The 21,840-nt window shown below is 46.1% G+C and overlaps 1 protein-coding gene across 3 annotated transcripts in view; it reads left to right on the forward strand.

The window, feature by feature from the left end:
• LOC139014995 (C-X-C chemokine receptor type 2-like) overlaps positions 1 to 17,445 on the forward strand; it is a 40,099-nt gene extending 22,654 nt beyond the window's left edge. The window contains exons 1-4 of one of the 3 annotated variants that reach the window (XM_070422096.1): positions 6,627 to 6,632; positions 6,825 to 6,907; positions 9,364 to 9,494; positions 14,527 to 17,445. In XM_070422096.1, the coding sequence (XP_070278197.1) occupies positions 14,536 to 15,606 (1,071 nt within the window). In that variant the 5' untranslated portion in view covers positions 6,627 to 6,632; positions 6,825 to 6,907; positions 9,364 to 9,494; positions 14,527 to 14,535 and the 3' untranslated portion in view covers positions 15,607 to 17,445. Of the gene's footprint in view, positions 1 to 6,611; positions 6,741 to 6,824; positions 6,908 to 9,363; positions 9,495 to 14,526 lie in introns of those variants that run through there. The other 2 variants (XM_070422094.1, XM_070422095.1) reach the window with 2 other exon arrangements.
• The last annotated feature ends 4,395 nt before the right edge of the window (positions 17,446 to 21,840 follow it).

Here is a 21,840-nt window from a genome sequence, read left to right on the forward strand (position 1 = left end):
TGGGCATCTATGAAAGGCTACTTAAAGCTGGCCACTCATATTACCCAGAACTTAGCAGAGACATGAACGAGAACAACAGAGAAAGGTCAAACAGGAAGGGCATCTGGAAGATGGAATGGTGCAAACTTCCATTCTACTGAGAATAGACTGATTAATGGGCTTCTCATCTGGGAAGAGATTTCGTGTACAGTGGAAGCTGCTCCCCCGGCGTCCCTCTGGGAACACAGTGGCAGGACAAGCAGCAGGAGAGAGGGAAGTGGGCCATCGGGAGAACCTGCCATTTGGAATTAGAGGACCCTAGAGGAGTGGAGCATTGGGTCACCCTTTGGGAAAGGGGAGGACTCCTGGGACAGAGCCAGGGCAGTTCTGCTAGGAAATGAGAGACAGACAGTTGGACTTAAAGATGCTCAAACCCCGTGACCCCCTTCCCTATACACACCCATGTGCTCCCCACTCTTTCCACCTTTGCTCCCAGGCTGTGTGGAGGCCTGGTTTGCCATGCCTGCTCTCTGGATTATAAGAAGCAAGAGCGTCGCTGCCCACCCTGTGCCCAGAAAGGAGAAGCCCAGGTTGTCTAACCAAGACCCACCCAGGACTGGCCATCCATTCCACCCTCCCCTCAGCACTTTCAGGACCTATGATCTGACTAGTACTACCTTCCAGAACTTGGTGATTTAGGCAGACGGCACTTGAGGAGCCAGACTGTGGTGTGGAGAGTGGAAAGGGCCAGGCTGGCAGTCAGGAGACGGCTCAAGCCCTGCATCTCCCACTGATGAGCAGGGCGACTCAGCTCTGCAAGCTCTTCTGTAATGTGAGGAAGTCAGGTGTCATCCACTCTAAAGTCCCTTTGGCTTCAGATCATCCTTGACTAAGAATAAGACCCAATGGCCTTGACTTTCTCCTCCACTCTCCCTGCTCACCCAGACTGCCCTTCACCACACTGCACTGTCTCCGGTCCTCAGGAGCTACCTGTCTGGAGTCTGCTTCGGGCTCTGTTTTTGTCCCACTTTGTTTTTAACATCTTTCCTGAGGCACTACTAACATACAACACACTTCACATAAATTGTACAATTGGATGAGTTTTTGCTTTAATTTATACCCATGAAGTCACCACCATATTCAAAATAATGAATACATCCATTAGTGCCAAAGTTTTCTCCTGCCCTTTGGAATCTCTCCATCCCCCTCCCTTTGTCCCACCCCCAGATAACCACTTACCTGCCTTCACTAAAGACCAGTTTGCATTTCCTAGAACTTTATATAAATGGAATCACATGGTCTGCCTTCTTTCGCTCAGCATAACTATTTTGAGATTCATACACACTGTTGTTCATACCCACAGGTCCTTTACTTACTGTTGAGTAGTATTCCTCCGCCTGGATGTAGCACCATCTGTCCACACAGTTACCTGCTGCCAGACATTTGGGTTGTTTCTAATTTGAAGCTATTACAGATCAGTTTCCTATAATCATCTGTGTACGAATCTTTGTGTAGACATATGCCTGTATTTCTCATGGGTTAATACCTAAGAATGAAATGGTCAGGTCATATGGCAGGTATATGTTTAAGAAACTGCTGAGTTATTTCCCATAAAGATTATATGTTGTACCATCCCACCAGCAGGGTGTGGGCGTCCCAGCTGCTCCCCAGGGCATTTGGTTTGGGGGGCAGGAGAAGAGACACAGACATGGAACTTAGGCCTCTCTGTTCTTCCCTTCCAACCACTGTGGTGAAGTAAACAGTTCCAAGTTGTGAGGCTAGAGGGAGGGGCTAAGTCTAGGTGACTCTGTGCACTGCTCACTCACTAGACTTTAATAAAGACAGTAAAGGATTCGTGTAGCTCTGTGGTACAAGTTATATCCTCTGACTGTCCAAGAAGTCTTACACAACTCGTTTCATTCACTGGGCACCCATTTGTGGTGTTTCCGAAAATACTGTTTCTGAAGAAGCATGGACCCCACTCTGTAACAGGGCAGACTCTCTTGCCCCGAGCTGGCATGCAGGCTGTCCCCTGCCTCACAGGACTGCCACAGCCTCTGCACCAGTTGGGCAACTCTGTGGCTCTGACCAGAGTCTGTGGACCGCCTCTTGGGGTCAGGGCCACCTAGAGTTGCATCCCATTACCATCTTGTGGAGCAACAGTTTTGCAATAGCAGTTCCTGCCCTGGAGAGCTGATGAGAACTTCTCCTTAGCAGAGTCACCAACAAGGTGGGCGGGGGAGGGTCAGGGAATGGAGGGAGGGAAGGCTTGAGGTGGGCAGAGCTGAGACTCCCAGAGCAATTAGGTCAAAAGAATCAGCATGCCTTCCTAGAGGTCACACTTGCTCAGATACTTCTATTAGAGCATGGAGTTCAGACCTGCCTGGTGAACTAATGGGGTAGAGAAGACCTAGCAGAAAAGCCTAAGTTAAAAGCAGAAGCAAGATGCTCCCGGATGAGAACTCATCAGGAGGAAATTAGGGGCCAAGAATGTGAGAAAAGTCCCCCTGGTTGAGAGTGATGGAGGGCAATGCTGGGAACCAGCCTCTAGCTTAACACTACTCCCCAGAGGGTCCCCTGTGCTCACAGGCTGGGGGTGCCCCGGGTGACAATTATTTCTTTAACTAGAGGTGCGGTGCAAGAAATTTGTGCACTCAGGGCGGGGAGGGGGGCATCCCTCAGCCCAACCTGCGCCCTCTCGCATTCTGGGAGCCCTCAGGGGATGTCCAACTGATGGCTTAGGCCCACTCCCTGTGAGCCTGGCTTTTGGTTGAGCGGCACTCCCCCTGTGGGAGCACACTGACCACCAGGGGGCAGCTCCTGCATTAAGTGTCTTCCCCCTGGTGGTCAGTGTGTGTCATAGCGATCGGTCGTTCTGCCATTTGGTCGATTTGCATATTAGCCTTTTATTATATAGGATTGGATGTCACTCAGAAGTTCCAACATACATCAGTTTCCCCACTTTGTCAATCCATTCAGTGCTCAAGAAGATTGTATTTTACACCTAGGATATGCCAAACACTGATTGGTTTGGGGATACAGAGATTCCACACACACTAGGGGCCCACTGCATTAATTCGTGCACCTTGGAAGAAACTGTGGGCCACGAGGCTGCAGTGGGCATAGGGGCAGGTCTCGGCCCATCCTCTGCACCCCCGTCTGGCCCCTCCCATCGCAGCCCCCAGTTCCCTGTCTGCTGGCAGCCCCGCTCCCACTGCCACCGCTTCCACACGCTGACGGTGCCAGCCCGACTTGCACCCACTAACAGCACAGAGCGATTAGGGCCAGCACCAGCAGCCGGTGCAGGCAGGGCCAGTGCCGTCAGCAGGTGCAAGCGGCAGCTGCTGCCCCAATCGCCCCTCAGGAGCAGGGGGAGGTGGAGAAGCCCTGAGAGGTGACTGGGGCCGGCAGCCACTGCTGGCACCCACTGATGGTGCCGAGCTATCGTGGTCAGCACCAGGCGCCAGCAGCAGATGCAAGCATTGGGTGGGACCGTGGTGGGTGGGAGCAAAGAATTTTCAGTAACCATCAGAGGCTTGCCCCAATGACAGCAACCAGCACCCCACCATGGTCTGGTGCCCCTGCTCACCTGCTCCACCATCCCGCTGCAGCCGACACCCACCATGTTCCGCACGCACACCCTGGTGGTCAGCGCACATCATAGTGACCAGTTGTTCGGTTGTTCAGTTGTTCCACCATTCGGTCTATTTGCATATTAGCCTTTTATTATATAGGATTATACCTGCTTTCACAAACCTCACAGTGGGGAGTCAGAAGCAGCCAAACAGATGATTACAAAGCCTTGTAATTGAAGACATGATAGAGGAAACCCAGGTGTGCTGTCCATGGAGGTGACCACTGGGCTGGATTTGAGAGGAAAGGGGGAGTTGGCCAGACCTAGAGGGTGGGAAAGAGCATGCCAGGAGAGGGAAATGCATTCCAGTCCCTGAGGAGGAACCAGAATAGTTCCTAGGGGAAGTACAAGTAGTTCCCTGTGGCTGAAGTTAAGGGTTCATGGAGGTGTGGCCTGAAATGAGACTGGAGAAGCACACAGGGATCAGATGCAGGAGCACTGGGTACACAAGACAGGATTTTTACGCTGAGGGTAATGGGGGGTCCTTAATTTAGAGAGATCATTCTGGTAGCAGAGTGGAGGATGAATTGAGGGGGAAGACTTGAGGCAGAGAGCACTTAGGAGAATAGTGGTAGTAACAGTAGAAGCAACAGCAACAGCCAACACTACCAAGCACCATTTTAAGTGCTTCACACATGTAGACTCATTGAATCCACAGGACAGTAGGTGTCCTCATTATCCCCCTAGTACAGCTGATGAAACTGAGACCTGGTGAGATTAAATATTTGCCCAAGGTCTACAACCAGTAAGTGACATGGCTGGTATCCTAACTCAAACTGTGGGATCCACAGTTATTGCCTGACTATTTTTTAATATATTTTTATTGATTTCAGAGATAGGAAGAGAAAGGGAGAGAGAGATAGAAACATCGATGAGAGAATTATTGATCAGCTGCCTCCTGCACATCCCACACTGGGGATCAAGCCCACAACCCAGGCATATATGTGCCCTGACCAGGAGTCGAACCATGACCTCCTGGTTCATCAGTCAACGCTCAACTGCTGAGCCATGCATCCTGGACTATCACCTGACTATTGCAGTAGCTTCAGGGAGAATGAAGTGTTGCCTAACCCTGCCAGGGAAGATGGTGAGGAGAAGATAACTAAGAGAAGTTAAGGAGAGAAAGAGGGAGGGGAGTGTGAGACGTGCGGATGGGCATGGATGAGAGGGAGCTCTGGAGGAGAAGTACGTGTGAGTTTGCAGCATCTGTGGAACCTTAGGGGAGATTTTATGAGGTAAGTGCATGTAAGAGTTTGAGCTGAGGAGAGAGCTTGGAAGAGAGGTTGGGAATTATAGGTATGAGAGACACTGACGAATTGGGTGGTCGCCCAAGCCAAGGAAGGAGGTGGGCTGGCCTAGAGAGAGCAGATAGAGAAGAGGAACATCTGATTTCAGGAATGAATTGAGAATAAAGTAACAAATGAAACTAAGAGAGGTTCAGGAGAAAGAAGAGAATGGGGTCAGTGGGATTAAGTGATGCAGAGATCAAATAAGATAGCACTTGAACAGTAACCATTTCACCAAATAAATAAAACAGAACATACCTTCATGTGAGAATTCAAAAAAAATAAAGAATTTACACATCCCCAGATATGAGCCAGCAAAATTATATTTAAGCTACAGAAACATAAGAAACATTCCCAAAGATGCTCATGGAAGAAGCTAAGTATCCATCTATAAGATAATCATTATATAAATCATGATACACACATACAATGAACCAGTATGTCGTCATTAAAAAGAGTGAGATGGATCTCTATGTAATGATGAGGAATAGGTCTATGATACATTCTTTTTTCTTTAATATATTTTTATTGATTTCAGAGAGGAAGGGAGAGGGAGAGAAAGATAGAAACATAAATGATGAAAGAGAATCATTGATCCACTGCCTCCTGCACGCCCTACACTGGGAATCGAGCCCACAACCTGGGCATGTGCCCAGACTGGGAATCGGGAATCAAACCGGGACCTCGTGGTTCATAGGTCAACGCTCAACCACTGAGTCGTGCCGGCCGGGCCGTGATACATTCTTAAGCTGCAGAAAATATAAATAGTTAAATACGTTATATTTTTATTTTTTTTTAATATATATTTTATTGATTTTTTACAGAGAGGAAGGGAGAGGGATAGAGAGTTAGAAACATAGATGAGAGAGAAACATCGACCAGCTGCCTCCTGCACACCTCCCACTGAGGACATGCCCGCAACCAAGGTACATGCCCTTGACCGGAATCGAACCTGGGACCTTTCAGTCTGCAGGCCGACGCTCTATCCACTGAGCCAAACCAGTTTGGCCGTTATATTTTTATTAAGGAAGGAAAGAAAACTTGTTTGTATCTGCATGGGGAAGTCTGGGGAAAGGCAAATATGAGTGAACAGAGGAATGGAAGGGAATCTTTCAAGTTTTACTTTATAGGCTTTTGTATCACCTATATTCTTGACCATATGCATGCTTCATTTTTATAATATTAAAGCAGTCTTATTTAAGAAAGGGGCTGTTGGGTTCAGTAACCCAGAGGTCATTGGGAACCCTGGCAAAAGCTGTTTCAGCAGAGCGGTGGGAAGGAAGCTAGTTTCAGTGGGTTGAGCAGTGAACAAGAGGCAGCCAAGTGCACACAGCTGCTTTGTCAAGAAGTTTACTTGTGAAAAGGAGGGCATAGGGGAGCAGTACCTAAAGGGAGTCTAGTGCAGAGGAAAGGAGAGAAAGACATAAAGAAGGAGGTTGAAGGGAAAAGCGCCGGGAGGCAGGATCCTCCAGGATGTGAGAGGCAGTGGGTCCCACAGCCAGGTGCAGGAATTCACCAGAAAGAGAGGAGGGACACTGCTCATGCTGACCCTAGAAGAAAGGAACAAAGTGCCTGGCGAGTTCAGGCAAGTCTGTCAGCTGGAGTCTGGGATTGCCTGCCCCTTCCTTTTATAGAAGGAAGTGAAGATTTAAAAGGCACAGAGTCAGAGTTGGACTAGGGCAAACCTACAACTTCAGACTGGCAGTCCCCTCCAGAAGCCATTAGGCAGGAAGGTGTGAACATCCCCAGCGCTCACATCCCCAGAATCTTCTGGTGGAGCCTTGGCTGGAGCCAGAGTCCTAGGACAGACCTATTGGTCCTCTGTGGGAACACCTCCCCTGGTAGGCCTCTCAGATTCTCTCCTTGGCAGCCTTGCCTCAGAAGTGTCCCCATAAATTCTGATTCACTTTTTTCCTGTCCAACAGCTCTGACTGCTACCGAGCCCTGAGTCACAGTGGAAGTACCGAAATCACTTCAGTAATAACAGCAGCCATAGCAGCAAGAGCAGGTAAGTGGGCTGTTCGGGCTTAGAACTGCTGGGGACATATTTCTGATGGAAGGGACTTGGAAACTTCAGTCTGGGTCCCCTGAGAACTGAGGTGATGAACTGCAGACCCTTAGAGCTAAAGGTAACTGTCTTTGCCAGACAGCACAGTACAAAAGAACTTTCTGCTTATAGAGAAAAACAGAAATATTCTCCATCTGCACTATCCAGTATGATAGCCACTGGTCACATGTGGCTCCCAAGCACTTAATTGTGGCTCATGTGACTGAGGAACTAATTTTTTTTAATTAATTTAAATGTAAGTAACCACCTGTGGCTAGTAGCCATCATTTTGGGCCATGCAGATCTAGAACAATATCCTCATTTTCCAATGAACCACATCAAGACTCAGAGACAAATGACTTGTCCAAGCTCACGCTGACCATTCACAGCAGAACCAGGATTGGAAGCTGGTTCTTTATTCAACATGCATGCGGTGGGCTCAGTGGAAATGAAATCAACCGAATGAAAATCAAGAATGAAAATCAAGAAGTAGGCCGGTTGGGAACTGTCAAATCTGGGCTCTTTTTTCTATGCCTTTCATACTCAGCTGTCTGGGACAGGGAGGTACCTAATGGAGTTCAGAAACCTCAGGCTGAGATATAGCCCCTTGTGATAGTGGACAGAATATACAATTTGGGGTCAGGTTAAAAAAAAAAAGTCTTTAAAACTGCTTAACACCCAGTTCATCTGTGTCATTCTAGGTGAGTTGCCTAAGTCCTAAAGTCTTAGTTTCCTCATTCAGGAAGTGCATGTTGTCATGAGGATTAAATGATACAGATTCTGAAAAGCACTTTTTTCAGAAACTAGACCCTCAGAGGCACTAAACAGTACAGCTAGTGTGACAACTGTTATCCGGGTGAGATGTGCCTTGAAGTCAGCCTGGACAGTGGACTAGCTGCTTTCCCTTGCTTGGGGATGTAGTGGGAGAGACAGCATGCTGTTACTTGACAAACTATTTCAATAATAATGATCACAACAATAAATGCAAATACCATGTTTTATATCTGTCTTAAGTGCTTTTCCAGTAATCTCATTCCATCCTCAGCCTCATTTTACAGAGGAGTAAACTGGGACTCGGAAAGGAAAGGTCATATTCCAGGAGTTGCTCAGCTAGCAGAGTTCTTAACCACCACTCCCACCACTCTAGTGCTTCTCTAACATGGGAAAGGAAGATGTGACAAAGAATGTTTGCTAAAGAGTGGGACTCAAAGGTTCTTTCCTTGGGGTAGGCAGCTTGGGTGAGTTGGCCACAGGCTCTGAGCATGCACTGGGCGAGAGACTGGCGTAAGGAGTGGTGGAGGGATTGAGGTTGCTAGGCGTGAGCTTAGGAAGGAGTGGTGAATTTATGTTCACTACTCTGCCTGTATTTATCCTTTCAATTGCAATCAATAGCAACTGTGACAAAATATATTCTTAGTGTCACTCAACACTGTTTTCAAAAATGTGTTAGGACTTGGATGGGATTTTAACTTTTACCAAAAGCTTCCTTTTCAAAATTAGATGGTCTTGGCTCCAAAGCTGATAGCTGCTGCAGACCCAATCCCAAGTATACAAGCCAAGAACGAAGAGCAATGACCTAAGAGGGGCTTATGGTCAAAGCAGATGTTTGGGGAGTGAGGTGAAAGACAAGAAGAGGTGTTTGGGGCTAGGGGTTCTCAAAGGGATGTGGCATAGAGAAGGAATCTGTGAGGCTTTAAAGATTCCTGGGGTAAATGGGATGGAGACAGGGGGCATTAGGTCCAAGGAAAAAAGCTCCCTGACTCTCCAGAAACTTGTTCCATCTCCTTTGTCTTAATGAACTGTTCTTTCAGGTATGAAAGATGTTTAAGAAAGGTAGTGCTGCTAGATAGTAAGCCCAGCAAAGCCTGAGGCAGCTAGAGTGTGGAGAGAGTCAGACAGAACAGAGGCTGCTGAGATGAGGGCACAGATGAGAGAAATCTGCCCTAGCTGGTTTGGTCAGTGGATAAAGCATCAGCCTGCCTGTGGATTGAAGGGTCCCAGGTTCAATTCTGGTCAAGGGGACATATCTCGGTTGCAAGCTCCATCCCTGGCCCTGGTCAGAGCGCATGCAGGAGGCAACCAATGGATGTGTCTTTCTTACATTGATGTTTCTCTCTCTGCCTCTCTGTCTCTCCCCCTCCCTTCCACTATCTCTAAAAATCAATGGGAAAATATCCTCAGGTGAGGAGAAACAAAAAGAAGTTGGGGAGAAAGATGAGAGAAATCTGTGCAGTCCTGGGGAAACCACTTCCTTTGTGTGGGTCTGTCTCTTCATCTGGGAAAAGGAAAGATTGTCTAGGAAATGCCATAGGTCCTTTCCCAGTATGAACCCTACCAGTCCATAAAATGTCTAGTGATCAAAGATCTGACCTGGGATTTAAATATTCACGTCATCAAGAGTATCCTTCACCCTCCAGGACTCCACCCCACAATTGAGCAATCTCATCCACCACTCACTTCCTCCACTGTGTTCTCATTACCGCCACCCTTGCAGTCAGGCACATCTGCTCTTCGGAGGTGTCCTACAGGTGAAAAGCCCAGAATCCTGGTAAGTCTTGGGACACTCACCCCTCCCGCCATTCAGAATGTGTCTGTTCTCTGTCTCCCTGGACACCAGCTTTCCATTTATTCCAGGCATCTTTCCCTACTCTTGGTGGGTCTCACCCACACCCCTAGGTCTCTTTATTCTCTCTCTTTAGGCTACCCTGTCTTCAAAAAGAGGGCTTCTGCCCCTCTCCCCTACACCTCTCTCCAACAACCACTTAAGGCAACTCAATTCCCACCCCCTTCCCTTCCCAACTCAGCCAGCTCTCTCTCTTTGCTTTGGCCAAAAGTGGTGTGAGAAAGGACCAGACACTGTAGAGTCCCTCCTCCCATATATTAAATGCAAATATATGGAATGATATTTATAGAGATAAAAAATACTGGAATTGTATTAAAATGACAGACTTTTGTTGCTGTTGTTAAAAAGATTGCTATAAATGTTTGGAATCTTACAAAGTCCTCATTCTATAGCATTCTCATGAAATAAACTAGAATCATCCCATCCATGTTTTTTCTGAACTACCGTGAGTCATTAAGGAGCTGGCAATTTTGCTGAAAAAGAATCTCCTGCTGGGTCACCAAGAATATGACTGCATGATCAGGAGGGGCCAGACAGTTCCAGGGAGTTTGGTTTATCATTCCTAAAAGGGCTGTTTCTTTCATTCTGGGCTTAAGGAATAGCAAAGAAAGTAGTGTACAGACATCAAACAATGGGAGTGAACTATACACAGGTTGGCTAGTGGTATCTCAAGAATTTAACTTACAAATATATTTAATATGTGATCTATGACTTTGTTGTTGTTGTTGTTGTCAAAATGATCCTGTGTAGTTCTTAACTAGCTGGGTATTCTATCAGACATACTACAGTTGATGTCATCTATTCTGTATAAGGGTAATGGCCATCGACATGGCAGCCCACAGACTGGGTAGTCCCCAGATCTCTTTAATGGTTCCAGAGAGTTCTCTAGCTACAGATTGGTGCCATATCTGTCAGGCAATATTGACAATCTCATCCAAAGTGATATTTCCACTGGGTTGATGTTTGTTTGTTTCTGTCTCTTGGAGGTTCCTAGAGGGCTTTGGTGGTCAGGGCAGAGGCAGAGCTACCACTTCAAGCTGGATCTGTCTGTTCTGAATGGTCAGTTACAATGTTATCCTCAAGCCCTTCCAATCACCTGTTGCCTTGGCACTGTCATCACCAATCTTTTTGGGAGACACATCCAAGGGGCTGACATGGGGTGGAGGGCAGATATGGCACCCACTCTCAGATACAGGACTTTTATCTCATTGAGGTAGAACTTAGGGGACATGGTGGAAGGGGGCTGATATCGGAAGAACCTGAATTTGGGATAAATGAAGAAAGTTGCATTTGGCCTCCTCTGATCCTAAAGCTCAGAGGTGTGATTTTTTTTTTTTAAGAAGCAGGTCTGCAGACTGAAAATGAGGAGGGGGCCATTTGCACCTAGCTGGAATTTTGGCTGCAGAACTTCTAGGCTCTGGGACCACAGACTGGTCTCTGAGCCTCACTGTGTCTGTCTTCTTACGGTTAAATAGGGGCTTAATCATATCTATTTGTAACAATAAGGGAGATCATGTACATGTGAGACACAAAGTAGATCTCAAGTGTCATCTTCCTATCTTCCTTTCCTTAGTTTCTCCCTTTAACAGCCAAAACATCACCTCTAGGGATTGGTTACAAAACAAACAAACAACAAAACATTCTCTCCACCCCCCTCCACTTATCCCTACCCCCACACCTGGCCACTGCCTGGAGGTCATGGCCCTGGCCGGGTGGCCTGCTACTCCTTTCTGAAATCTCTACTTATGTCCTGACTTGCATGGGAGTGGAGCTCACCCATATACCTGCAGCCTGGCCTCAGCACAGCCGGGCACCAGATTCTTTAGAATGAGGGCTCATCTTATAACAGGACAACCAAGGAGTCCTGGCTGCCTGCCACTACTTCATCCAATTAAGCAGAGACAGGGTTGAATCATATATGAGTGTTTATTCCAATAATGCCGGCAGAATGGGAGAGCAGCAAATCATCCACAAAAATCTGCTCTGCACTCCATCATAAATTAGCTGCTTATATTGGGTAAGGGGGCAGAGATTACGTGGGGAAGTAGGAATTACAGGCATGGAAAGTAGGCACAGAACAATCATTACAGGTTACAAGTCATGGAGGCTGGGGCAGGGATTGCAGGAGGGTGGGTGCCTCCGGGCATCCCAGGACCAGATTACAAGTAATAGGGGTGGGGGTTGTAAAGAACAGGCACCTCCTGGGTTAGAGTATTTCGGCCTGGAGGCTGTAAATCTTTCCATAATGATAGGCAGTTCTTGGGAAAGGAGGATGGACTATATTCCGATGTTAGCTCCCATGTCCCAAGGTGTACAGCTCTCAGCGAGGTTAGAACGTACTTTCTCTGATATTTTGCTGCCTATGGATTCTTCTAAGATTTTTATGTTCTTATGTTTAAGTCTTTTATTCATTTTGAGTTTATTTTTGTGTATGGTGTAAGTTTGTGGTCTAGTTTCATTTTTTTGCATGTATCTGTCCAATTTTCTCAACACCATTTATTGAAGAGATTGTCTTAACTCCATTGTATGCTCTTGCCTCCTTTGTCAGATATTAATTGAGCATAATGGCTTGGGTCGATTTCTGGGTTCTCTGTTCTGTTCCATTGGTCGATATATCTGTTCTTGTGCCAGTACCAGGCAGTTTTGAGAACAGTGGCTTTGTAAGATAGCTTGATATCTGGTATTGTGATCCCTCCAACTTTGTTCTTTCTCAGGATTGCTATGGCTATTTCAGGGTCTTCTTTTTTTATTCCATATAAATTTTTGGAGAGTTTGTTCTAGGTCTGTGAAATATGCCATTGGTATTTTAGAATGTGCTTTCTCTAATCAGAATAGAACCCCCATGGTTAACAGAGCATGATTAATATTTCTTATAATTGTAGCTGGTCCCCAATATTCTATTTCTGCCCCTAACAATCAATGAAGCATGTTTGCCTGCTGCTGCCTCTTCTCATAGGGAAGTTTCTGCAGCTGCCCCAGCCCTGCCTTCTCACAACTGAGGAGCATAGATGTGGGGTTCTTCTCTCTGCAGGCACAAGCTCTCTGCACCCACCAATGATTAGTCTCTCTCAAAGGTGGGTCTTCTCCTAGGTCATTTGTTCCCTTAAGCACATCTCTGATCATCTGCTCACAGAGGTGAGTCACCCTTTACCTCATAAGTAAACTGGACTTAACCCTGGGACTTAACTCTGAGCAAACTTGCTTTTGATCAAGGGACTACAGAGCCAGTAATTTCTCTCAAGTCTTGCTGACAACACTGGCCAAACCAGCTCTTATTATCTGCCTCTTCCCCCTACCACCTCACTCACTTCATCCTTATCATCACATCTTCCTACATTCATGGGCTGATTGAATCTGCTCTGTGGTCTTCATGTGCTGAGAAGGCAATTTATCTGGCCCCCATCAGTTAGGGGAGAAAGTAATACCTTCTCAGAAAGGTGAAGACTAAGAATTCCATCACTCTAGGAGAAAGGGGCATTATTTTTCCAATTTCTCTTAACATCACTAAGCTTTCTTCTTTGCTACAAATGATGGACAATAACAGGCTTTCTTCTGCTAAAGCAAAAAACTTCCTAGTTTTGTTGTCGATGATGATGATGTTGATTTGTATTTGCTTTGTAAGGCTATACATCTTTGGTTAATCTTTTTTAAATTGAGATATAATTAACATACCATTAAAGTCATCCATTTAGAGTGTACAACACCGTAATTTTATTTTATGTCTTTCTCTTTAACACTGGGTTCCATTTGGAGGTGGGTTAGAGACTTGCTTATGGTCACAGGATGCTCATAGCTTATAATAAAAAAATGGCACAATGGTGATGTAGTTTGTGGTTCAAAAGAAAGTCAATTTAGTAGCTGGTTTACTTTAGTTCATTTCCTCTTTGGAAACTGGGATAATATTTTAGAGAGGCTGAAGCTTCCCCCAGAAGCAAGCTCTCCACTGATCCTGTAACAAGGGCAGAATCAACAAAGATGGGTTTGTTTGGGTGTGCTGGGGAGTTAGGAATGGATGAAGGTATGCACTGGCAGGACAAGAAGGGTCCCCACCAGGACTGGGAAGCCACCAAAACAAGGATAGTATGTCTCTACCTGCCTTCTCTGCCTCTTGCCGCCCCTTCTCCTTATTCTGGGAGCATCCTGGCTTTCTCTGGCCCCCTGCATGGCAGAATAGGACTGTCCAGAGCTCCCACGATAATCTGTTACATTCCCACCTACTTGGAGAATCAGTCAGTCAACCACCTGCTTATGACTTTTAATATGTTTTTACAAACTATACAAATATGCTCAGAGAAGACCTCCTGCCTCCCAAAAGAACAATGCTGGAACATGCTAAATGAGTAAACTTGCTTCTAGCTCAAGGATCCCGAAACATTATGTTGCTACCACTCAGTTTTTCTAGAACACTCCTTTTATAAGTACCACGCGCTAACCGATTGCGCCACTGGAGCTCCTGGAACACTCCTTTTAAAATAACTTACAGAAAGTTGGACAAAGAGATTATTCTCAAAATTTACAGTTAAACTCAATTGGATTGCCTGCTTAATCCCCCACATTGAGAACTGAATAGCACCTCATGTTTCTGACATTAAACTCAGTCTCCACAATCAGGGATGCTCACCACTGAAGTTATCCAAGAAAATAGGCTTGGTAGATATTATCAAAAGAAAAGTTTCCACAGTGATTTGAGTGATGGCAAGGTCATGAAAAGTGACCACTCTACTTAAGAACCTCTCTCTGACTTTGAAGGGAACTATACTCTTTTCATGAAACGTACCGCTTATAACTAAATGTGCCTCAGAATGTTAGAGTTAGTGCCCCTACTATTTCCTGAAGTGAAATTTACTTTCATGTAATATACAAGTCAATGCAAAAAATCCTATCCAAGCTTCATGAGCAGAAAGGCTAGAATCTGGAAAGACTTTATTATGCATTAACACTCATCTCTCTTCTCTAGGCTACAAATATGGCATACATAATTTTAAAAGAACTTCCGGATAATTACACCTGGGACGATTTCGAAAATTACAGTTACTCTGACATACCCATTTCGCCAAACTCTGTCCCATGTCAGCCAGAATCTCTGGATATCAACAAGTATGCTCTGGTGGCCATCTATGCCCTGGTCTTCTTGCTAAGCCTTCTGGGAAACTCCCTGGTGATGCTGGTTGTCTTATACAGCCATGTCAACCGTTCTGTCACTGACGTCTACCTGCTGAACCTGGCTATTGCCGACCTGCTCTTCGCCCTGACCTTGCCTATCTGGGCTGCCGCCAAGGCAACAGGCTGGATCTTTGGCACACCCCTGTGCAAGATGGTCTCACTCCTGAAGGAAGTCAACTTCTACAGCGGAATTCTACTACTGGCCTGCATTAGCGTGGACCGCTACCTGGCCATTGTTCATGCCACACGCACTCTGACTCTGAAGCGGCACTGGGTCAAGTTCATATGCTTAGGCATCTGGGCTCTATCTCTGATCCTGTCCCTGCCCGTCTTTGTCTTCCGCAGGGCCGTCTACCCACCTAATTCTGGCCCAGTCTGCTACGAGGATCTAGGTGCCAATACAACTAAATGGCGCACAGTGATGCGGGCCCTGCCCCAGACCATTGGCTTCCTCTTCCCGCTGCTGGTCATGCTGTTCTGCTATGGGTTCACCCTGCGCACACTGTTTCAGGCCCACATGGGGCAGAAGCACCGGGCCATGCGGGTCATCTTTGCTGTCGTGCTCGTCTTCCTGCTCTGCTGGCTGCCCTACAACCTGGTCCTGTTGTCAGACACCCTTCTGAGGATCGGGATGATCAAGGATAGCTGTGGTCGCCGAAACAACATTGGTCGGGCCCTGGATGCCACCGAGATTCTGGGCTTCCTTCACAGCTGCCTCAATCCCCTCATCTACGCCTTCATTGGTCAGAAGTTTCGCCATGGACTCCTCAAGATCATGGCCATCCATGGCCTGATCAGCAAGGAGTTCTTGGCCAAGGAGAGCAGGCCTTCCTTTGTTGGCTCTTCTTCAGGGAACACTTCTACTACCCTCTAAGACCCCTGCTGCTGTTGTAGCCCCACTGGGCTCCTCCCCTCCCATCAGTACCCAAGCCTCATGACTATAGTCCACTGGCTATTCACAGTCTCTGTGTCAAGACAGCCTCACATTGTGGTCAGAAAGTTGCTGAGGCTCTGACTTTACCAGGTGCCCTGATCTGGTTCAGAAAGCCTGCCCTGGCTCCCCACCCCTTACTGTAATTACTATGTCAACTGCTAGAGCTCTGTCCATCCTACCACTGAGCCCATAGCACTCTGTCCTCTGAGACATTTCAAAGACATCCTTTTAAGTGAGTTCCAAAAGTTCCCACCCTTGGGAGCCATTAGTGACAAACACCGTAGTTGCTTCCCTAACTCCCACTCTCCTTGCTTGCTAGCAAAGTCTGTTTCCCTTAAGAGAGACCAAAATTGACAAATACTCACTTCTATGACTTCCCTAAGCTAGGAGTGGCCACATCATCCAGTTATGGGTAGAAAGACTTACAGGCAAGAGTGTGCTAATAAACCAGTCTCCTGGGGTGGGGGGAGACCTGATTTGTAGTGTTTGCCAAGTCTCATGTTATAAATGTTCCCACCATGGCAATTTCAAGGGTGGTGGTATTCAACAACCAGCTCACAGAATTCTAGAAAATGTAATAATCTGTTTCCACAAGCAGGTACAAACTGGCTTCAGCAAAAACATTGTTAAGGGAATCTGCTGGGGCCAGGGGACTCTCGGGAAATATTCCTGATATTCCTGATTTAAAAAAGAGAGATGCACACACTTATACATCTTTGAATCTTACCTTGGAATATGGTTATAGGATATGATATGTGGCACTGAGATGCCAACTGTGTGACAATGAGGCAAAAAGCCTAACATACATAGGCTGATGGAGCCAAAGGATAAAAGAATCTGAAAATCAAGAGCCCATAAACAAACCTAAGCAAGCATAATAATACAACTGGTCCCTTACCTTATACCAGATACAAAAATTAACTCAAAATAGATTGAAGACCTAAACACAAGAACTAAAACTCTACAAATCTCATAAGAAAACAAAGGGGTAAAAGCTTTATGACATTGGATTTGGGCAATAATTTCTTGGATATGACACCAAAAACATAGGCAACAAAAGAGAAAACAGTTAAGTTGGTCTTTATCAAAGTTAAAAACTTTTGTGCATCCAAGGATACTCTCAACAGAGTAAAAAAGCAAACCACAGAATGGGAGAAAATATTTGCAAATCATATACCTTATGAGGGGTTAATATCCAGAATATATAAAGAATTGCTGCCAAAACCGGTTTGGCTCAGTGGATAGAGTGTCGGCCTGTGGACTGGAGGGTCCCAGGTTCGATTCCGGTCAGGGGCGTGTGCCTTGGTTGCGGGCATATCCCCAGTGGGAGATGTGCAGGAGGCATCTGATCGATGTTTCTCTCTCATCGTTGTTTCTAGCTCTCTGTCTCTCTCCCTTCCTCTCTGTAGAAAATCAATAAAATATATTTTAAAAAAAAAAGAATTGCTACAACTCAACAGCAAAAACAAAACAAAACAAAAAGACATTTAAAAATGGGCAAAGGATTTAGAGAACATAAATTTCTCCAAAGAACACACACAAATAGCTATGGAAATGTATATACTAATAATTATGGAAATGGATATCAAAACCACAATGAGGCACCACTTCACACCCATTAGGATGACCTTTGTTAAAAGAAACGAAAGAAGTGTTGGCGAGGAGATGGAGACACACTGGAACCCTTGTGCAATGCTAGTGAGAATGTAAGATGGTGCAGCCTCTGTGGAAAACAGTATGGTGGTTCCTCAAAAAATTAAACATAGAATTATTGTATGATCCAGCAATTCCATTTCTGAGTTATAGCCAAAAAAACTGAAAGCAAAGACTCAAATAGGTATTTGTACACTAATGTCCATAGCATCATTATTCCAGCAATAGCCAAAAGCTGGAAACAATCCAAATGTCCATCAGTGGATGACTGAATAAACAAAATGTGGTGTATATCCAATGGAATATTTTTCAGTCTTAAAAAGGAATGAAATTCTGATCTATGCTATAACATGAATAAACCTTGAAAATATTATGCTAAGTGAAATAAGCCAGACACAAATACTGTATGATTCCATGTATAGGTGGTACCTAGAATAGTTAAACTGAGAGACAGAAAGTCAAATAGTGGTTACCAGAGGATTGGGGGAGGGGGAATGGGTAGTTATTGTTTAAAGGATACAGAATTCAGTTGGGGATGATGAAAAGGTTCTGGAGATGGATAGTAGTTATAGTTATACAACAATGTGAATATACTTAATGCCATTAAACTGTACAGTTAAAATGCTAAGCTTCGTTATGCATATTTAACCACAAATTTTTTTTAAAAAACCTACTTCAAAAAGATAAACCCTGGAACCACCTACCTATAACTTCCTGTTAAATGAAATAAATGGTTTTTTTGCACAAATCACTTTTATGTTTTGTTGTTTTTGTTGTTTTATTGATTTCAGAAAGAGAAAGGGAGAGGGAGAGAAACATCAATGATGAGAGAGAATCATTGATCGGCTGCCTCCTGCACACCCAAACCATGACCTCCTAGTTCATGGGTCGACACTCAACCACGGAGCAACACCAGCCAGGCATGTACAAATCACTTTTAATTGGGTATTTCATTACTTGCAACAAAAAGCATATAAACTGCTACATAGAAGCTGGGCCAGGGTGAACAGAGGTCCCTCTTGGGGGGTCTTTATAATAAATAAATCCCTTTGCTGTGTATTAGGTGCATGGAGAGAAGGGCTGAAATAGAGATGGAGACTAGCCTTTCTCAGCCCAAGCCTCCTGCTACTGAACACATATTATGGAAAGAAATGTGCCCCAGGATCGTCTGGTGCTTCTCCTGTCCTTGGGTGAAACAGTAGTCAGGTGCGTCAATGCTGGGACTCAGAAGGGCACAACTATCACCACTATCCATCTCCAGAACCTTTTCAGCATCCCAACCTGAATTTTGCCTGCTGCGAGTTTGACTTTGATGTGCTTGGTCGAAAGTCCACCCAATCAGCTGATTGGATAGCAGGAAGCCAGAGCGCTTTCTTGAGCTCAACCAGCAACTCCCACTTTGAGTTTCACTTCACTTTGTCTCCCACCCTTCACACACACACACACACACACACACACACACACACACACCATTCAGGGTTTGACAAAAGGGAACCCCAGATGGAGAAAAGATTGAGAAGATGTCACCCAGACAAACAAAAGACTTGACTCATTCCTTACAGTGTGTAATGAGCGCCTGTTGCTCTATCTCAAAACCCAGGCAGAGCTCCGGGTCATAGGCCTTATCTCTGAAGGGCCTCTGGCTCTAAGCAGCCTGCTAAGGAAGTAAGAAAGCAAGAGGACCCAAACTTCATAGTCACCAAACTTTTACCAGGTTCCACTCTCTTCATGGTAACAACTACCAAGGGGATAGCAGCCATGGCTATGAAAAGAGGCCTATGGGGAAAACAGAGCAAACTTCTGAACTGGAGCACACGGCGGGCAGGTAACTTTATATATACATTGATTTCAGGGAGGGAGAGAGAAATAGAAACATCAATGATAAGAGAATCATTGATTGGCTGCCTCCTGCACAACCCCCATGGGGGATGGAGCCGCAATCTGGGCACGTGCCCTTGACCAGAATCAAATCTGGGACCCTTTAGTCCACAGGCCAAGGCTCTATCCAGTGAGTCAAACCAGCTAGTGCATCATCAAAGTGCTTTTCCTTTTGCATTCAGCAAACAGGATTAATTCAGCAACAATAATCCCTTGTTCCAAGCTCATGCTACTCGAGGCACTGTGCTAAGCTCAGGATCAAGTGTAGCTGTGCTGCTCTGGCCAAGCCTTTAGAACAGTTCTGACTCAACGGGAGGGAAGGCAGGGTAATGAGTATTTACCAAACACCTTGGTTGCCGGAGGGACCAGTGGTGTTCTGACTGGGCAAGGTAGACCGACCAGATAGCTACCTGAGATGACTGTCAGTGGGAGGAGGCCAAACCGAGTTTCACTCTGGTTCTGGGGACTCTGCTCTTTCCTCCTCCAACAAGGGCTAGAGGAAACCTGGCTCCCCATGGCCAATAAGAAGATAAAATAAGCCCAGAAGCAATGAGGCAGAGACAGTGTTGCACTTATGTGAGCTCTGTTAATATTCCTCTTTCGCTGTCTGCCTCCGTTTCTCTCTTTCCATATTTTTCTCTTTCAATATCTCTCTCTCTCTCACACACACACACACACACACACACACACACACACACACACACAGTCTTGGCACAAATATCTACCAACCAAGCCAGCTCTAGGACAGGGCAAACCCAGGGCCTGCCTTTGAGTCATTGATTCCCCCCCTCCCCCCCCACCCCCACCCCACTCCCCATGTTTCCAGGCCTGAGTCCCTGTGTCAGGGCCCAGCACCATCCTGCCTAGAGCTGCCTGCTCAGTCTTGCTTCCAGAAACATGTTTCTCTACTTAAACTAAGATCATCTGTCTTTCTTCTCTGTCCCCTGAGTTTATGACGTCTTCCTCCACCAAAATCCCTTCCCCAGAATCTGCAGGATGTGCTCCCTTTGTTCATGAAATAGCAACACCCTCCAGTCTCTCAGGCGACATGAAGAAGTACCCCAGTTCGCATGTCACATCGAATTCATTTCATGTAGAGCCACGTGGAGAACAATATCACATGCAATAGCAGAGCCAGAGAGACCTAGAGCTCCCCTGGATCACCCCTTTCAATACATAAATGAGGAAACTGGGGCCCAAGCAAACAACTTGACCAAAATCTCCTGGCTGGATAGTAGCAGAGCTGGAATAAAAATTCCTAGTTCAGTTCATTGTTTAGATATTTTGCTTTTCTAATGGTGACATTTCAGGCACCTGACAAACATATGGGAAAATATATACTACATGAACTTCGTAGAGCATTCCACTCACACAGGTAGGCACAGCCAATTTCTTCAGTGCCAAGACTCCTGTGGCCTGGCTGGAGTGGTTCAGTGGTTGAGCATTAAGCATCAACCTATGATCCAAGAGGTCATGGTTTGATTCCCGGTCAGGGCACATGCCCAGGTTGTGGGCTCAATCCCCAGTAGGGGGTGTGCAGGAGGCAGACAATCAATGATTCTCTCTCATCACTGATGTTTCTATCTCTCTCTCCCTCTCCTTTCCCCTCTGAAATCAATAAAAATATATTTTTTAAAAAAGAATCCTCTGGGCCCAGTGCTGAGGTTGCTGGGGTCTCAATCATTTGACAAAAGGGCCAGCTGAGGTTAGGGGCACAGATGTGGAGCAGGCTCAGATGGGGGTCATCGTATTCCTGACTAGCAGGCCGCCCCCCGGACAGTTAAACGGACAACCAAGCCCAACCCAAAGTTCAAAAGCAAAACTAGCCTTGGCCAGGGTGTCTCAGTTGGTTGAAGTGTCATCCCATACAACAAAAGCTGGCAGATTAGATTCCCAGTCAGAGCACATACCCAGACTGTGGGTTTGATGATGTTTCTCTCTCACATCTCTCTCTCTCTCTCTCTCTCTCTCTCTCTCTCTCTCTCTCCCTCTCTTTCTCTCTCCTCTCTCTCTCCTCTCTCTCCCTTTTTCCCTTCCACTCGCTCTTAACAAAAAAACACAACAATAAAATTTTTCAAAAAGAAGAAGTGGGGGGTGGGAAGGGGATGTGGGAAGGACCTGAGATCACTGCCTCAATTCAAGGCCCCTCCCCCAGCAGCTTCACAGACAGGCAAAAGGCACCTTCCCGGAGAAGACAGACACACCACGGATTTCCCAACAGAGCCTTGTAAAGTCTGGTGTCAGACACATTCCCCTAGCCATAAACAACAGGCTCCGATTCTTATCAAAACTGGCTCTGTGCTAAGCCGGACCCAGAGGTTGGGTCAAACTCCTGATTCCCATGAGGTAGTATCCAGCGGTCGCCAACCAGTGGTCCATGGACCACTAGTGGTCCGTGAGGTCCGAAAGGTTGGCGACCGCTGGATAGCCCATGCTTTTTCTCGATTCCACTACAGTAATAATACCAACTAGTATTTCTAGAGGACTTTCTAGGACGTTCAGCATTATGCTAAGGGGTTTAACACACTAAGACTACACAGCCGACTATGGCACTTTGGATGCCTCTGCTGCCCACTGCCTAACAACACCTTGCCCAAGGGGCCAACTCAGTCGCCAAAAATGCATGAGCATGACTTCCAGGGA

The sequence above is a fragment of the Myotis yumanensis genome, unplaced genomic scaffold (genome assembly GCF_028538775.1).
Source record: "Myotis yumanensis isolate MYYU_CA2020_CCGP unplaced genomic scaffold, mMyoYum1.0.hap1 SCAF_8, whole genome shotgun sequence".
Classification (NCBI taxonomy): Eukaryota; Metazoa; Chordata; class Mammalia; order Chiroptera; family Vespertilionidae; genus Myotis; species Myotis yumanensis.